General features: G+C 34.2%; 1 protein-coding gene and 1 long non-coding RNA gene across 3 annotated transcripts; both read right to left on the bottom strand.

Moving 5' to 3' along the window:
- Positions 1 to 9,956: 9,956 nt before the first annotated feature.
- Positions 9,957 to 11,141, bottom strand: LOC126713947 (uncharacterized). The gene is made up of 2 exons (XR_007651498.1): positions 10,856 to 11,141; positions 9,957 to 10,372 (listed from the first exon to the last, which is right to left on the bottom strand). It is a non-coding gene; the product is annotated as an uncharacterized LOC126713947 (long non-coding RNA).
- Positions 11,142 to 15,561: 4,420 nt separating this feature from the next.
- Positions 15,562 to 16,504, bottom strand: LOC126706683 (uncharacterized). Of its 2 annotated transcripts, XM_050406225.1 has the most exons (3): positions 16,413 to 16,499; positions 16,069 to 16,089; positions 15,562 to 16,002 (listed from the first exon to the last, which is right to left on the bottom strand). In XM_050406225.1, exons 1-3 carry the CDS (start codon positions 16,492 to 16,494, stop codon positions 15,803 to 15,805), a joined length of 303 nt encoding a protein of 100 aa, XP_050262182.1. In that variant the 5' UTR covers positions 16,495 to 16,499; the 3' UTR covers positions 15,562 to 15,802. The 2 variants fall into 2 exon arrangements, with proteins under 2 accessions (XP_050262182.1, XP_050262174.1); XM_050406217.1 differs by having other exon boundaries at positions 15,562 to 16,089; positions 16,413 to 16,504.
- Between the last annotated feature and the right edge of the window lie 233 nt (positions 16,505 to 16,737).

Raw genomic sequence — 16,737 nt, 5'->3', positions numbered from 1 at the left:
AAATGATTTTTTTTAATAAATCTTGAATTTCTTTTATTTTCTTTTCCATCTTGCACTTTATGAGATACCAAACACAATAACCAACAACACCACAATCTGAAACCAAACAATATAAACTTCTCTACCTCTTTGTCTCATTCACTCTCACACACACACACACTGAAATCCAATATATTTTCAATAATATAAGTGTTAACAATATAAAGTGAGAGAGAAAAAGATTGAATAGTCTGTATATTGTGTGTAAATAATAATGTACAATAGAAAGCCTTATATATGCTAGGTATGTGTGCAATACAAGTAATATGAGTAAACTACAAGTACAGTATACTGGGCTAAGCCAAATGGGCTAATCTAGTCTAAGCTATACACTAGCATCCTCCCTCAAATTCGAGGTGGCAAGGAGGAAGCCAACTGGAGTTTGGATATAAGATCTCGAAGACGACCAGGTGGGTGAGTCTTGGTGAAGATATCAATAGGCTGGTCAGCAGAAGAGATGGAGAACAACTTGAGATTGCCTTTCTTGAGATGCTGGCGAGTGATGTGACAGTCGATCTCAATGTGCTTGGTGCATTCATGGAAGACATCATTATGAGCAATGTAGATAGCACTACGATTGTCACAATAAAGAGGAGTGGCAATGGGTTGTGGAGCATCCATGTCAACCAAAAGCTAGCGAAGCCAAACAAGCTCACAGATAGTGTCGGCAAGGGCACGATACTCAGCCTCAGTATTAGAATGGGAAACCATATCATGCTTCTTGCTACACCACAAGACAAGAGAAGTACCCAACAGGAAACAAAAACCAACAGGAAACAAAAACCTATGACAGAGCATCGATCAGTCGGATCACCTGCCCAGTCCACATTTGAATAAGCATGAAGCTTGAGAGAAGACCGAGAGGAGTAGTGGAGTCCATGATAAAGTGTGCCTTTGACATATCAGAGAATTCGAAGAACGACAACATAGTGGATAGAACGAGGGGCATCCATGAACTTACTGACTATACCCACGACTTGTGAAATATCTGAACAAGTAACAGTGAGATAGATTAGACTACTAACCAACTAACGATAGCGAGTAGCATCGGATATAAGTTCACCATCCAAGGGTGTGAGCTTTGCATTGTATTCCAAGGGAGTGGAAACAGTCTTGTTGTCGGTGATACTGGTTTTGAAGAGAAGATCAGAAGCATATTTAGTTTGGGAAAGATAGTAGCCATCAGAGGATGAGGTAACCTCAAGCCCAAGAAAATAGCTGAGAGTTCTCAGATATTTCATATCAAAATGTTGACTAAGGAAGTGCTAACAAGAGCGGATACCTGCAGAATCATCTCCAGTAATAATTATATCATTAACATAAAGAAGAATAAAAGTGATACCAGCAGAGGATCTTCATACAAAGAGAGCAGTGTCATGAGGGCTCGAAGTGAAACCCTACTGAGCAACAACTGAACTAAACTTTTCAAACCAAACTCGAGGAGCCTGCTTGAGGCCATAAAGAGCACGCGAAGGCGACAAACTTGACTGCCTTAGTGTGGATAGCCAAGGGGTGGCTGCATGTACACTTCTTCTTGGAGGTCTCCATTGAGGAAAGAATTCTTCACATCCATTTGATAAAGAGGCCAACGGTGAACAGTAGCCATAGAAATGAGACATCTAACAGTTGTAAGATGACCAACAGGAGCAAATGTTTCCTCATAGTCAATATCATACTCCTAAGTAAAGCCCTTGGCAACAAGGCGAACCTTGTACCGTTCAATAGATCCATCAGCCTTTGTCTTGATCTTGTAAACCCACCTACAACCTACTACAAACTGACCAGGAGGCAAATCAACCATATCCCAAGTGTGATTCCTATAAAGGGCATCTAGTTCTTCGTTCATAGCTTGTTGCCAAAGAAAGTCAGTATGGGTCTCACGATTGATGTGAGGTTCATAAAGGGTGGCAAGAGCAAAAGAGAAGTGATAATTAGTAAGATAAGGGGGTGGAATGCTTACTCGAGTGGAACGACGAAATTCAAGACCAACAGGAGACTCAGGAGAGGGTGGTGCTATAGGATCCAAGACAGGCGGGTCATATGTTAGGGACAGAACCAGAGATGAGTCGTCTGGAGAGGCAGCCGATGTTGAAGAATCCTCCACAAGTTTAGGATAAAGAGGGAGGAAAAGATCAGTAAAAATGGGAGACTTTGAGGAAGAGGACATAGGAAATTGTTGAAGACTCGTGAAAGGATGATGTTCCCAAAACTCAACATGACAGGAGACATGAAGGCGATGAGAAATGAGATCATAATAGTGAAAACCCTTTTGAGATACACCATAACCAAGGAAACAATAGAGACGAGCATGAGGTTGGAGCTTTATTTGTTCATGAAGAGGAAGAGAGACAAAGCAAGCACAACCAAAAACCCGAAGAGAGAAGTATTCAGAAGATTGACCATAGAGAAGCTCGAATGGAGATTTGTTGTGTGTAGTTGGTGAAGGAATACGATTAATGGTGTACACAGTAGTGAGTGCGGCCTCACCCCAAAAGCGCTTAAAAAGAGAGGTAGAAATGAGAAGGGTGCGGATAACATCAAGAATGTGACGATGTTTTCGTTCTGAACGACCATTTTGTTGAGAGGTGTAAGGGCAAGACCGCTGAGGAAGGGTACCATGACTATCTAAAAAGGATAGGAATGATTTATCATTATATTCTTGAGCATTATCTGATCGAAAGACTTTGACAGTGCGATTGAATTGTGTTTCAATCATTTTTTGAGATGTTTAGTACATAGACACAAGTTCAAACCTATGGTGAAGCAGATAAATCCAAGTATATCGAGAAAAATCATCCACAAATATGACAAAATATCTAGATCCCCCCTTCAGTAGGAACAGGTGCAGGACCCCAAATATCAGAATGTATAAGATCAAAAGGTGCAAAAAAAAGGAGTCACTATTATTAAAGGGCAATTTTTTTTGTTTGCCAAAATGACAGGAAGTACAATCAAAATTTTTAAACTGAGCTAAACCTAAATGACATTGAAAAGCTAACAACTGAAGACAAGATAAAGATGGATAACCAAGACGAGCATGCCATAGATCAGGTGAGGGGGTGGCAGTCGTAGCAGCTATAAAAACAACTTATGAAGGAATCTTCAAGTCATGAACCTCAAACATGTGATCAACCTTACGGCTTGTCCCAAGCACTTGACCCATTCAGGGATCTTGCACATCCACACCATGATTAGTAAATAGAAGATCTATGCCTAATTCACAAAGTTGACCAACAAAAAGTAAATTGAGGAATAACTTTAGGATATGAAAAGTGTCACTAAGGGATAAACAAGGAGAAGAGATTGTTCCTTTATAACTAACAAGCATAGGAGTTTCATCAGCAGTGTAAATGGTGATTGGAAGTTTTAAGGATACCTTATCAGAAAATTGGGATTCATCAAGAGTCATATGGTTACAACTGCAGTATTAAAAAACCAAGGTTGTTTACCTGAGGTGGCAGAAAGGGCAGTGGAAGTGCGGGATAAAACCTGTTGAACTACTGCCTCAATATCAGCTGTAGTAAGTAACGAAGCCAAAGATAGACCTGTAGGAACAGATGAATTTAAAGGACATACAGTAGCTATCCGAGGAAGAGAAGCTTTATTCTGTTCTTGCATAAATTTCTATAGTTTGTGACAAACTGAGATGTCATGGTCTTTGGCACGGCAAAACTCACACTGAGTACCTTTGGAAGTCTAAGAGGTAGGACGCCCAGAGTTTATTCATAGAGGAGCAGTGAATTCAGCAATGGGAGGTTGTGAAGATGGTGTAGTCAATACATGATCAGATGATGACATGTGATAAGTAGGTCGACGGTTCTCCTCAGAAATGAGCTCCTTAACTGCAGCATCAAGAGAAGGAGTAGGAGATCGGCTAAGCAAAGAAGCCCTAGTAGGCTGAAAATCCTCACGTAAACCCATCATGAAGTGCATAAATTTACGAGAATCCCGATATTTTACAAATAGCTCAATGTCCTTAGAACACACTAGTAGAGGATCTGCAATTGGCTTGAATCATTAGTACAATTATAGCAATCGGCCAGAAATTTCCAAGCAGCCTCAACAGTCTCAAGACGAGGAAGAAGATTATGAATGGAGGGAATAGAGGTATTGATAAACCAAGACAAGATCTTACTCTGAATACTCATTCATTCCTCTAGGCGTTCTTTATAATCATCCGTTGTAACAGCAGTCTTGGAGGCATCTTCAGTAGCTGTGGCTTTGGACTTAGGGTTTGGTACTAGTTTAGGAATTGAACCAGTCACATATCTCCATAGTTTACGACCCTTGAGAAAGACAGTCATATTCTGAGACCATGCATGATAGCTAGTAGGATCATCCAACATAATGGTGATAAGACGAATGATATCTCGTTTGTTTTGTTGAGCCATAATGAAGAAAATGACCAAAAAGTGGGATTTAGAGACCTCAAATGAAGAAACAGAGCCCCAAATCAGAATCTACGTGAAAAACTAAGCAAGACAGGCCCCTTCAAAAAATTTTGACCTTGGTCAATGGTGGCGGTCAAAGTCAATGGGTGCTAACGTCACTAGGGCTGACGTCACAGGGATGACGTGGCAACGTGGCAGTGAATGGCACGTAAGGCGTGTGAGAGGGCGTGAGATTAGGTGGTGGCGCATGTAGTCGCGTGGGCACGTGTTACGACAGACAGAAATCTGGGGTGGTGTGGGAGCTTCTTTGGGACTTTTTCTGGCTGGGTTTTGATCGGAGAAGTTTGATCTATCACGTCGTAATTGTGGTTTGATGATTTGATTGATGAATATACTAGATTCAAGAGGTAGTGGTTGGGTGTGACGGCGGTGACTTGCTTTTGACGGTGGCTACCGATGAAGGCAAGGGTAGCGGAAGAACGTCGGAAAATACAACTAGGTCAGAGTAATGACTCTGATACCATGTTAACAATATAAAGTGAGAGAGAAAAAGACTAAATAGTTTGTATATTGTGCAATAGAGTGTCTTATATAGGCTAGGTATGTGTGCAATATAAGTAGTATGAGTAAACTACAAGTACAGTATATTGGGCTAAGCCCAATGGGGCTTATCTAGTCTAAGCTGTACACTAACAATAAGCTTCCCTCTCTCTCTCTCTCTCTCTCTCTCTCTCTCTCTCTCTCTCTCTCACACACACACACACACACACACACACACACACACACGTAGCAGAAATCCAAATATTTATTTCTAATAACCATGGCTGAGCATGGTGGAGCAAGAACGGACATTAGTGACTTCGTGCGAGGCTTCGACAGCAAATGCAAAAGGGGAACAGTAGACGCAGAGGACACTGTCATGGGCGACGCAAGGAGGAGGAATGGTTCTCATCCATTTGATATCGGCGGTAGGGATACGGTTCTAGGCCTTGCTATTTTGAATGTTTTGTTGGATTGGAAATGAAAAACTGATTTTTGGTGGTTGAGGATTTCAGTCTTGGGTGGTTCAACCTTCAATGGTTTTGATGTTGATGGTGGCTATAAATGGTCGAATCTGATTGTGGTGGTTTTGATGGTTTTGTGAAGTTGCTAGGAAAATAGATAAAAAGAGATAATTGTAAAAAAAAAAAATAAAGTTTTAATAACTGTGTGATTATTTTTTAGTTTTAGATTGTTGTGTTGCTGGAAATTATGGTTAGTAGCTAAGAAAATGTTTTAAGAATATAGTAGAAAAAATAAAAGAAATTGAGGATTTTTCTAAAAAATAATCATTTTTTGCTTTCAATTAATATTTTTAGTTTTTTGTGGGTTTTGTTTTAATTAAAATGCTTAGGTTGCTTTTTAAATATTTAATTATTTAATATTATATTATTTTGTTAGCCACATGTGTGTCAACAATGCAAACTATTTGCCACAGATATTTTCTGTTAGTGAGTTAATGGTAGGAACTAAATTGATTGCAACATGAACCAAATTGACCGCTACTAAAATGTAGAGACCAAAATGACTATGACCTCAAAATGTAGGGATCAAAATAGTGTTTTCGCCAAAAAAGAAAAAAAGAGAAAAGACATGAACACTATGTCAGTTTATTGGAAGTCTTCTACGGTTCTACCTCTGTTCTTCAATCATTCTTCTCGTTCCCCATTCCCCACTCAAGTTTCCAAATCTAAGAGATTGTAGAACTTTATATTGTGCCGAGTTACCTCAAGATACTGGAAAAACTTCTAATTCTTTGAAAACTGGTAAAATAATATAAATAGATTAGCATTTTTATTAGTAGTAGTACCACTACTATATTTTTTTTGTTGCTAAAAGTAGTACCACTACTATGTGTGCATATATTTGGCTAACTTTTTATTTGCTAAAAGGGCAAGTTATTAAGAAAAATATATATATGTATATATACACATGTGCAAGTCCCAACAATATTCGTATGGTTCATTACTCATTTTTCTTGTACAAATAAGTAAACCATGTCTTTGTTTTTAACTTCGCATGCTTAATTTGATAACTTTATCTAATGCACTGTTCTGAAACAAGGTAGAGAATACGAAAAGTTCCATCCACAATTAAGAGTAAAGTGTTATTATATATAGCTCAAAACATTTAGCAATATATTAAGAAGATTGAGATGTCTTTCGTTATAGTCTTACTGAATTCATGTCATATTAAATTTTCAAAAATTCTTGCCTTCTTTGTAACTTTCTATTTGCTTTCTTTAAATTTTTGTGCTAGTTATTTTTTGAGTAAGTCTATTACCACAACAATTTTTATAATTTTGGACATAAAAATAATTGGTTCATGTGGGTCTATAATTATTTCACCATTCACAAGTCACCACATGGTCAAGTTATAGCAAAGTTGTGAAAATGGTTATGATGCTAGACTTACTCTTATTTTTTTAATTAAGATGTGCTATCTTCTTTCTTTCCTTTTCTTTTAACTCAACTTGCTTGATTTGATTTGTTCTAATGCATTGTAATAACATATGTTGGTAGTGAATGAAAGATTTCATCCACATGTATGATCTTACAACTAAACAAATTTAGCAATTTATTATGAAGGGAGGCCTTTAGTTATTCTTACTGGATAAATATCCCTGACATAAAAGTTTTTTCAAAATTTTTATCTTCTTTGTGACTTTTTTAATATTAGTGTATATGCTCTCCTTAAATTTCTATGCAAGTTTTTGCTCTATTCAGATGGGTTGTCTTCTTTCATTTTCTTTGGACTCTATATGTTTAATTTCTAGGTTTTAAAGCAAATCCAGTAATTTATTTCTTTGGACTCTATATGTTTAATTTCTAGGTTTAAAAGCAAATTCAGTAATTTATTAAGTAGATAGCTAGAGATGCCTTTAGTTAGTCTTACCGGATATCCTAAACGCAATATTTTTTTTCCCAAAACTCTATCTTCTTTCTGACTTTTTCCAATTATTAGTGTATATACACTGCTTAAATTTCTATGCAACTTACTGTTCTATTAAGATGTGCTGTCTTCTTTCCTTTTCTTTGGTCTTTATGATCTGTTTGTGTAGAGAAATTTAGACCTGGGTTGTTGCGAATTAACCAACTTTAGGCCAAGTTAACTTAATTAATTAATCAATTACGCTTTCATGTCATGGTTATTCAAGCATGCACCAATACCACAAAAATAAATAAAGTGGAATATAGATCGAGTATACACGTGATATGGTCACGGAGAGAAAACCTTAGACGAGAAAAACTTTTGCCACCAACAGTCAAGGTTTTAAAATTAACAAAGTAAATTCGAAGTGTTTACACTATAATTAATCCTAATCTGTATTGCTATCTCATGTAGGCAACATTTGTTACAAATCAATCAAAAGAAATTTTAAGTATTTGTTTTGGTAGAGTTTCTGCAAAATATTAAGCAACATTTTATTATTATCTTACCAGTTACTTATTATGTTATTCTATCATGCATGTTAGTGATTATAAACGAACTCTATGAACATGTACATAATAATGGGATACACAAAACATTTGAGAAGAAGCTCCTTCCTTTTTATATTATCATTTGTGGAACTATATATGATAATTATTTTTACATTATTAAAATATCAATGAAAATGATAGTGTTGAAATGTACTTCGCTTTCAAGCCTTTGTTATTAGCTAGATTAATCTTTTTTAACATTTATTAAATTGCATATGACAAAGTATTGCAGAGCCGCCAAATAGAATGAGAGAAATTGAAAATTACAAGGAAAAGCATAATCTACTAACCTTCGTCTAAGTTTAGAGGCTAAGTTACAAGATGGAAAGGTGTTTAACACCAATCTTGCTTGGTGAAACTTCTAGACTTTAGTGACTAATGATCATATCACATCATTCAAACAGTTTATATCATCCAAGAACATGTGATTATAAAGTGAAACAAGCATTCAAGAGCATGATAAAACCCTTTTCAAGGCATGCAAAGATAGATCAAAATAATTGAAAATGAAAGACATGGTGAATATGTGAGTAATGTGATAAACTCTAATCTAAGAGCATGTGAATATGTTATATTTAAATTAAACCCTAAAACATGAGAAAGCTAAGGACAAGCTTGATCTAGCATGCTAAAAAATCAAGAACATGTGAAGAATTTGAAAATAAAACATGCTTGAATCAAAATAACTATGGTATAATTAAAAAAAAAAAAAAATAGAAACCTTATATGCATGCCACTTGAGCACTACAAGTAAGAAAGTTTCTCTAGAAGAGGATTTGTTAATAGGAAGTTGATAGTTTGAGATCAAGAGTACCAAGCTACCCCTTCTAGTGAATTAAAACTGAGAAGACCAAAACACCAAAACGAAAAAGTAGTAGAGAATATGTTTGAGAGATGAGAAAATACGAAAAAGTAGTAGAAAATATGTTTTTCATAACATTTTCAGGAAGCCAAGCAAAAACCTGAAAATTTTTCTTGGACATTTTCAAAGATATAATCAAACATACACTCAAAATCATTTTCACCAAATGACGAAAAGAGCCATTAGAGTTCATCACAAGGAATACACATTGAGAGTTCCTAAAATAAATTGACAATCATCTAATAGAGACGTGAATAAGAATAATAATAATAATATTTACAAACTATAAGGGCTAGAAGGGACTCATATCTTGCAAAAACAAGGAACTCTCCATTTCACATGAAATGAAGAGAGTTAATTTCATAGTTAAAATTTTATTTTCCTAAATTTGATAGTGTCAAAGTATCACATCATTAAAAATTTTAAATAACATGATATTGGTTTATATACCTTTAAATCTGTAATATTTAATATTAAGCATGAAATTGATCGATTTCAAGTGAAGAGAATCCTATTACAATCTGACGAATCAACTTTGACTGACTCTGGAACAAGGCTTCTTGTTGGAGGGGTCATTCTTCATAGCATACTTGGCAAGAGCTTCCTTATCACCAGCATGTGTCACAGCAACTAAATGGTCAAAATATTTATCTTTAGCCCCTCTCAAAGTATCGTGCATCAAACAGCCACAAGGTTGGAGGTTGCAAATCCTCTTACATAATAGTGGTATGGGTCGATTCCCATTAATTATGCAATACCATGTCGCTATATTCTGCGAGTCCTGAATAATTCGATTCTTGTGATAAAGAGGAATCTGATGAATTAATAGTTTAATTCTACATTCCTTAATGTCTGTTCATGAATGGTGCAAATAAGGACATCATGTGTGTTATCGGCTATATATATAACATGATTATTATGCGTGACTCTTCTTGCAAGTAAATACCAATTGGTATCTACTCTTGTTTCGTCCAGTTGCTAAATCTAGATTGAATGTGCCGATAGTCGCTGCTTTACTTCTCATTTTTTGACTACTTGGGCTTCTGCTCAAAATCTTTTTCCCGACAATCCAACTGAGATTAGATTCACCCCAGAACTTTAATCAAAAGGCTAGTCGCTACATAATTAGAATTTGTATAGAAGTCTCTCAAACAAGCCAACAGCTCTTTAATTTCGCAAACAATATTACATCAAATTATTATGGAGTGCATGACAAACTCCATAATATATCACACAAACTCCAAGCCTACAGCTCTCTTATTTTGCAAAAATTACATCAAACTATGATAGAGTCCATCACGAACCCCAAACTATATATCACAAAAAACACACTTTATTAATTCTTAATTACTACTCTCCACGAGAATAAGCAACTTTATCCTTGTTTATTGATGAACTATGCATGGTATCTCAAGGGGTTGGAGGTGGTGGCGGCTTATGGAATATTGGTGGATTTGGCCGTCTATAGAAGGGTGGAGGTGACACTGAAGGCAGAGGTGGCAGATTTGGAACTCTTGGCCTCCGACAATTTTGTTTAAATGGATTACAGACCCTGCCACCTGAGATAAGATAAGAGATAAAGTTATCAGCTTTTGATCATATTGAAGAAATAAACGAGGAAAACAATATAGGTCACAGCAATGGGAACTAAAGTTCAATTTATTGAAAATCTCAAAAAATGAAAGTAGGCGATAACTAGTTAGTATTTGGTTAGAATTTATCAGAAGCACACTAGTTTTTTGAGGTGAATAAGTGGTTATTTTTAAGGTGAGTAAAAACAAGAAAACTCATTTCAATATCAGCACATAGAAAACTAATTTTGAATTACAGTCATTTTAGATCAACTATTTGAAACAAGCTTATATTCAAAATATTTATCAACATAAATGAGCAACTGTGCTAGTCTGTAAAATCTTACTCAATGAAGTGCCTTTTGTATTTTTTTTTTTAAAAAAATCAGAAATTTAGTTTAAAATATGTGCTGGAATTTAAATTTAAAACAGAACTATCTACTAGAAAGTAGAAATTAGCGCTCTCATTACCAGGTTTTGGTTTTAATTTTGGTATTGGAACCCTAAAGGTAACACTTGAAGAAGGAATGAAAAAAGTGGAAACCAAGAGAAAGCAAACAATTAGAAAGGCCTTCATTTTGATTTTTGAGAGTTAGGGGTGCTAAGCTTCTCTACCTTGGTCTTATTTATGGACAATCCAAGCAGGAGCATGTGTGTGGACTATTAAACTCACTGGAACAAGGTATCAACTGGGATATAATTGAAAAGTATTACAGTATTATAAGTGTAACACAAAATCAAAAAAGAAGACTTAGAAAAAGTTGACTAGAAGACTTAGAATTTGACAAGGGCAAATTTTTCTCTACGTTTAAATTGACAAGGGCAAAGTTTTCTCTAAGTTTGTTTATTTATTTATTTATTTTCGAAAAACAATTGAAATGCATTGCCATTACTATTCTTTTTACGTGCTATCATTAGTTCACAAATCTTGACATAAAAGCAGAAATAAAAAAATAAATAAAAAATTGAACCTTACTTTAATTGTGGAGAGATGAATGCTTTTTTTTTTTTTCAATTTTTACAATGAACTTAATTTTTATTCTTTGTTTAAATTTAAATATTTTGGTTTTCCTTTTTAAGACATCCCAAAATAAATGTAAAGTAGATAAATTTATTTCCTCACAATTCTATGTTATTCTGCACTTTTGTAAAACTAAAGAACAAAGAAAAATTATTTCAAATTAAAACGTATAACTTAGGATGGAATAAATAGATTATATGAGATTGAAGCTATCAAAATAAAAGAAAATTCATTGGAATTGTGCTTCTCCTATTTCTACTTAAATATCAGTGAAGTATGGCTCAATCTGTCTTCTCCGTTACAGCACTACTTCAATGGTCATTTTGGTGAATTTTTAATTTTGGTTTCAATGCGCAAATTTTTTTTAGCAAAATAAACATATGCATCCTTATAAGTCATAACCCCGCTAATTAGTAGCCTCATTAATCTAGCAAATTATGGTCTACTTTTCTATATAAAATTGTTTGAAATGTCTATCTAAATTATTTAAATTTAGAAAATTAACTAACATAATAGTTCAACCTGTAGTTGACGACCTTAAGTCTTCACCAAGTCGAAACACCGAAACATTTGGAAGTGATCAACCAATTCTTCATTAAGAGTCAAAGTAAATATTTTGAAGTGTAAAAGACCAAAATAAAATTTTCCTTGAGGGCCAATTAATGTGTACTCTAGTTAAAATATTACAATAACTTAAAAAGCTTGTCTTTTTTCTTTTTTTTTTTTTTTTTTTTTTTTTTTTTTTTTTTTTTTTTTTTTAAGATTGCAGTTTGAAAAGTCTCTCTAAATTTGGTAAACAGAGAAAGAAAACTAACAAAATAGGAATTTTTATTTTATTTGGAGCCACCTAACTCAAAGCTGTCTGAATTGGAACCAGTAGGAGATTTTTATATAAAAGTCATTGTTTTATTTTTGGGCAATTATAAGTCATTGTTAAGCAGTCAAAAAAGTGGTACCTCTTTTTTCTATTTTTTTTTTAGATTGGAACATTTGTTAATCACCCGTGTCTTCACTAATTCCAAAAATAATAGAAAAAAGAGGTACCACTTTTTTGTCTGCTTTTTTTTTTTTTTTTTTTTGCTGAATTCTTTTTTGTCTGCTTAACAATGACTTATAATTGCCCAAAAATAAAACAAACTTTTATACAAAAATCTCCTACTGGTCCCAATTCAGACAGCTTTGAATTAGGTGGCTCCAAATTTTGCAATGTGCGTGCAATGACTGCAATCTAAAGTACTGGCCTGGTGTCGTTATTTTATCAACTTTTTTTTCTTAGAGCTTAATACTTTTTCTTTTCCTATCAGGGAAAAAAAAAAAAAAAAAAACCTTGACATTGAATTAAAAAGAAATTTCAAGGCAATGGTCCAATCAATGGGTTTTCCTCGGACATATTTCGTGGATATTGCATGGTAGCAATATGTCTACCTCAATTCAACATCATTGAATTCTGTCGTTTCGTCTTCAAACAGGGGATTAGTCTTCAGACAAAGAAAAATCAATTACCCTAGGAACAAGGCACGTGAATAAAGAATAAGTAAAACTTAGATACAAATTCTTAGAAATAATACATATTAGATTTTCAATTGTAATTAAGATTAAATTAAATTTATACCCTTAATTAAAGCTATTTTTTATTTTTTCCACTAAAGTTTAAAATTTGCTATTGGGATCATACCCTTAACAAAACTTGAAATTGTGAAGAAAAAAAAATCTTTTCATTCATATTTACTACTAACATGTCCGTTAAATGTCGACCTTTTTCTTTTGAGAAGAATGTCACACCAACTTATATAAAACAAGGTAAGCTTTAATGAATTAAAATTGTGTCCTTTTGTTCACATTAGAGAAGAAAAATATTGCTAATAGTTTTGTAACTCAACTAGTTAGCACCTTCTTCTTCAAAATAAAAAATAAAAAATTGTTAGCACCTCTTCATGGTTTTTTTGTTAAAAGACATACATGGATCAAATCTCTCATCTTCGTTGTAACTATTAAATTATAAAATTCAAATAAAAAAATTGTGACTATATATATATATATATGTATATATTCAAAACGGTTTTTTAAAACATTTTTGCCTTTTTTTTTTCCATACAAAATTACATTTTTCCAGTTTTGTTCCCCAACGGAGGTGAGATCACATCCAACACTAATTGCTAGGATTTTCTCATTCCTCCAACAAAATCAAACACACAATATAGATTTTTGTTACAAATAAAGCAAAATTATTGAGAGAGAGAGAGGAAACAAAATTTATCCCCACACCACATATGGGATGCTTTGTAAAAAAAATAAAATAAAAACTATGAGGAAATCCTGAATATCCCCATTTCCATGGCCCTGATAAACATTTAAAATGCTAAAGTGATAGCAAAAAGACCTCATTAGAATATATTGTCTTAAGCCTCTAAATCTATTGGGTCGGCCCAGCGTTGTCATTGCTAACAACCTTCTCTCAAAACATTTGTTAGATAGTTTAGACCCAATTGATTGATTATGATTTTAATCCAATTAACCCAATTCAATTAGTTAACCGAGTATATTCTTGGATTTAGATTTGATTAGTTACAGAGCAGTAATAAAATGCGGAAAGATAAACGACACCACAAATTAGCCAACTAACTAAATTTTAGTCAAAGACTTCTATTTTGCACACATTGGATTGCATGAAACTACTATAGAATGCATAATGCATGACTAGGAATTATAAGAGGCATCGCAAACCCCAAAACATATATTATATATTAAGGGTAGGATTGATATTGGGTCAGGTTGGGTCGGTGTTCACAGCCACTTGCAACCTAACTGGATAAATGCCAGGCAAAAGCCCAACCCAAGCCCAAATATTTGGGTCTAAGTCGGGTTGGTTTCTCAGGTCTTGGGTAGGACTGTCTTTTTATTATTATTATTATTATTATTTTATTTCAAATTCCCCCTCCCATGTTGTTTTAGGCCTCTATGACATGGCAAACTAGGTTGAAATTTGCTGACTCGACCTGAACCTACCCGTTTTGACCAAGTCCAAATTCAAATTTTTTGGCCTAAATAAAAAAACAAGCCAACCCATAACTTGCCTTTTTTTTATTTTTGCTGGCCAACCCGACCCATTTTTTTAAACCTTTTTTTTTTTCCACTAAAATCTATTTAGACTACATGCCAAGGTGCTACATGCATAAACATAAAGGCACTAACTAGCCATTTAGTAGCCATTAGTGGTAGTGTCCATGCCCCCATTTATTTTATTTTTAAAAAAAAGTTAATTAAAAGGAAAAAAAAACACAAAAAGTAAAAGTATTTACAATTACACGTTTACACTACTAAACATCTTAAACTAAGTTAAATACTAAGTAGTAGAGTAAAATACTATGACTAAGTTATTAACACTTAGGCTGAGTTTGGATCCATGTTGCGTTTGCTGCGTTTTAAGTTTCTTGCGTTTTTTTTTTTTTTTTTCACGCGTTTTTCCCAACAAGCGGTACTGTTCATGTACGGTACATGAACAGTAGCCGCAACTTTTGACCGGTCTTCCGTGAACAGTGCATCCGTGCACTGTTCATGGACCCACAAATTTCATTTTTTATCAATTTTTTCATTAAAAATGGATCCCACAACACTATTCACACATTTAAAAATTATTTTGCTACAGTGTTTTCAGTTTTCAGTTTTCAGTTTCAGCAAAATAAGTTCTATCCAAACAAACCCTTTATATCAAAAATTCATTTACAATTTAGGTTGATCTAAAAAGTTAATCAAATATTTTTTAATATATAAACTTTACTATGGGTTTACAGTAACATGAGGAACTTAATAGGACTTTTATACCATAGATGCATGTAGACCGTTAGGTTGAATTACGTAAAAAAAATTTTGTGCTCCTCTTTTATTCTTCCATTCATTATTCAATCATCACATATAATCACACTACACACTACTTTAATAGTCTTGAACTTAATTTTGTACATTAAAACCCAACAAGATTTATATTGTTATGGATTTGTCAACTTTATACCTAATTAACAATAATGTTTTTACTTTTTATCATTTGCCCTTTTCCCCCCTTGCACCCATGACTAGGCCTCAAAAAAATTCCTTTACCTCTTTTTTTGTCGAACAGTGGAAGAGATTATAATTAGAATTTGCATGGAAGTGCCACAAATACTCAATGGACTGACTTTAGTCAGCTCTTTTATTTTGCAAACCTTATACTGCAAACTACATGGTTCTCAGGGTTCATTGTAACAAAATGGGCAAAAAAGAAAGAAAGAAAAAGGCCGTAGCTTATTGAGTGCAAATTATTACAACACTGAGAATTAGAGGCATCACAAACCCCAAACCATATATAATACATCAAACAAAGATGACTTATTTATAGCCATAATCTAAAACTCAAAAGGGGTTTAAGGTGATGAGCAACCTTCGCGACCGTAGATGAAACAAGGTTTTGGTGGCTTTGGAATGCATGAAGTATATGGCTTTCCACGACCACACTCAGGGAAGGACTTGCTAGGTGGAGATGGCGTAGTTGCAGTTTGAGATGGTGAAGTCACAGGTGTAGATAGCGGCGTTAAAGGAGGAGATAGTGGCTTCCTGGGGCCGGGTAGACATTCACGATATGACTTTCCACGACCACACGTAACTACTGGCTTATCAGGATCCTCATAAGGTAATCCTACTGCAGATTGATCTGAGATATGATATGAAGTAATTATCAGAATATAACTTAAAATCTGAAAAGGAAAACATGGCTTAGAACCAGGCGATACGATTTGGGAATAAGAGTTCCATATATTGTAAAACCGACAAAAGTAAAAAATTATAGTACGTAGCTAGTATTTGGCAATAATTTATCAGAAACGCACCAAATAATTCTCACATAATTGACCAACTGCTATGTAAACTCTTACTCATGATCTGTTTTTTATAAACAATATCATAAGTTCAGTTTAATAAGTATGCTACAAAATAGATTAAAACACAACTATCTACTAGAAACTATAGTGTTCTCACCTGCTAAATCTCTAGCTGCATTTGAAGAAGGAATGAAAAATGTGGAAAGCAAGAGAAAACAGACCACTAGAATGGCTTTCATTTCGAGATTTGATACTTGATATGCTAAGTTTCCCTATCCTAACCATATTTATAGACCATCCAAGTAGGAGCATGTCTAATGGAATTATAAATTGAGAAGAACAAGTCAAAGTGTGAAGGAGGGTTTAGTTGAAAAGTATTATTAAAGGGAGTATACATAAAACTTGAAAAAAAAAAGAAGTGGAACAAGATTTTTAGAAAGCAAAGTTGACAAGATGTAGACTTAAAATTAATGAGGGATCTT

This window comes from Quercus robur, chromosome 2 (assembly GCF_932294415.1).
Source record: "Quercus robur chromosome 2, dhQueRobu3.1, whole genome shotgun sequence".
Lineage (NCBI taxonomy): Eukaryota > Viridiplantae > Streptophyta > Magnoliopsida > Fagales > Fagaceae > Quercus > Quercus robur.
The sequence above is the reverse complement of the archived record's forward strand: the minus strand, read 5'-3'. Positions and strand labels throughout refer to the sequence as shown.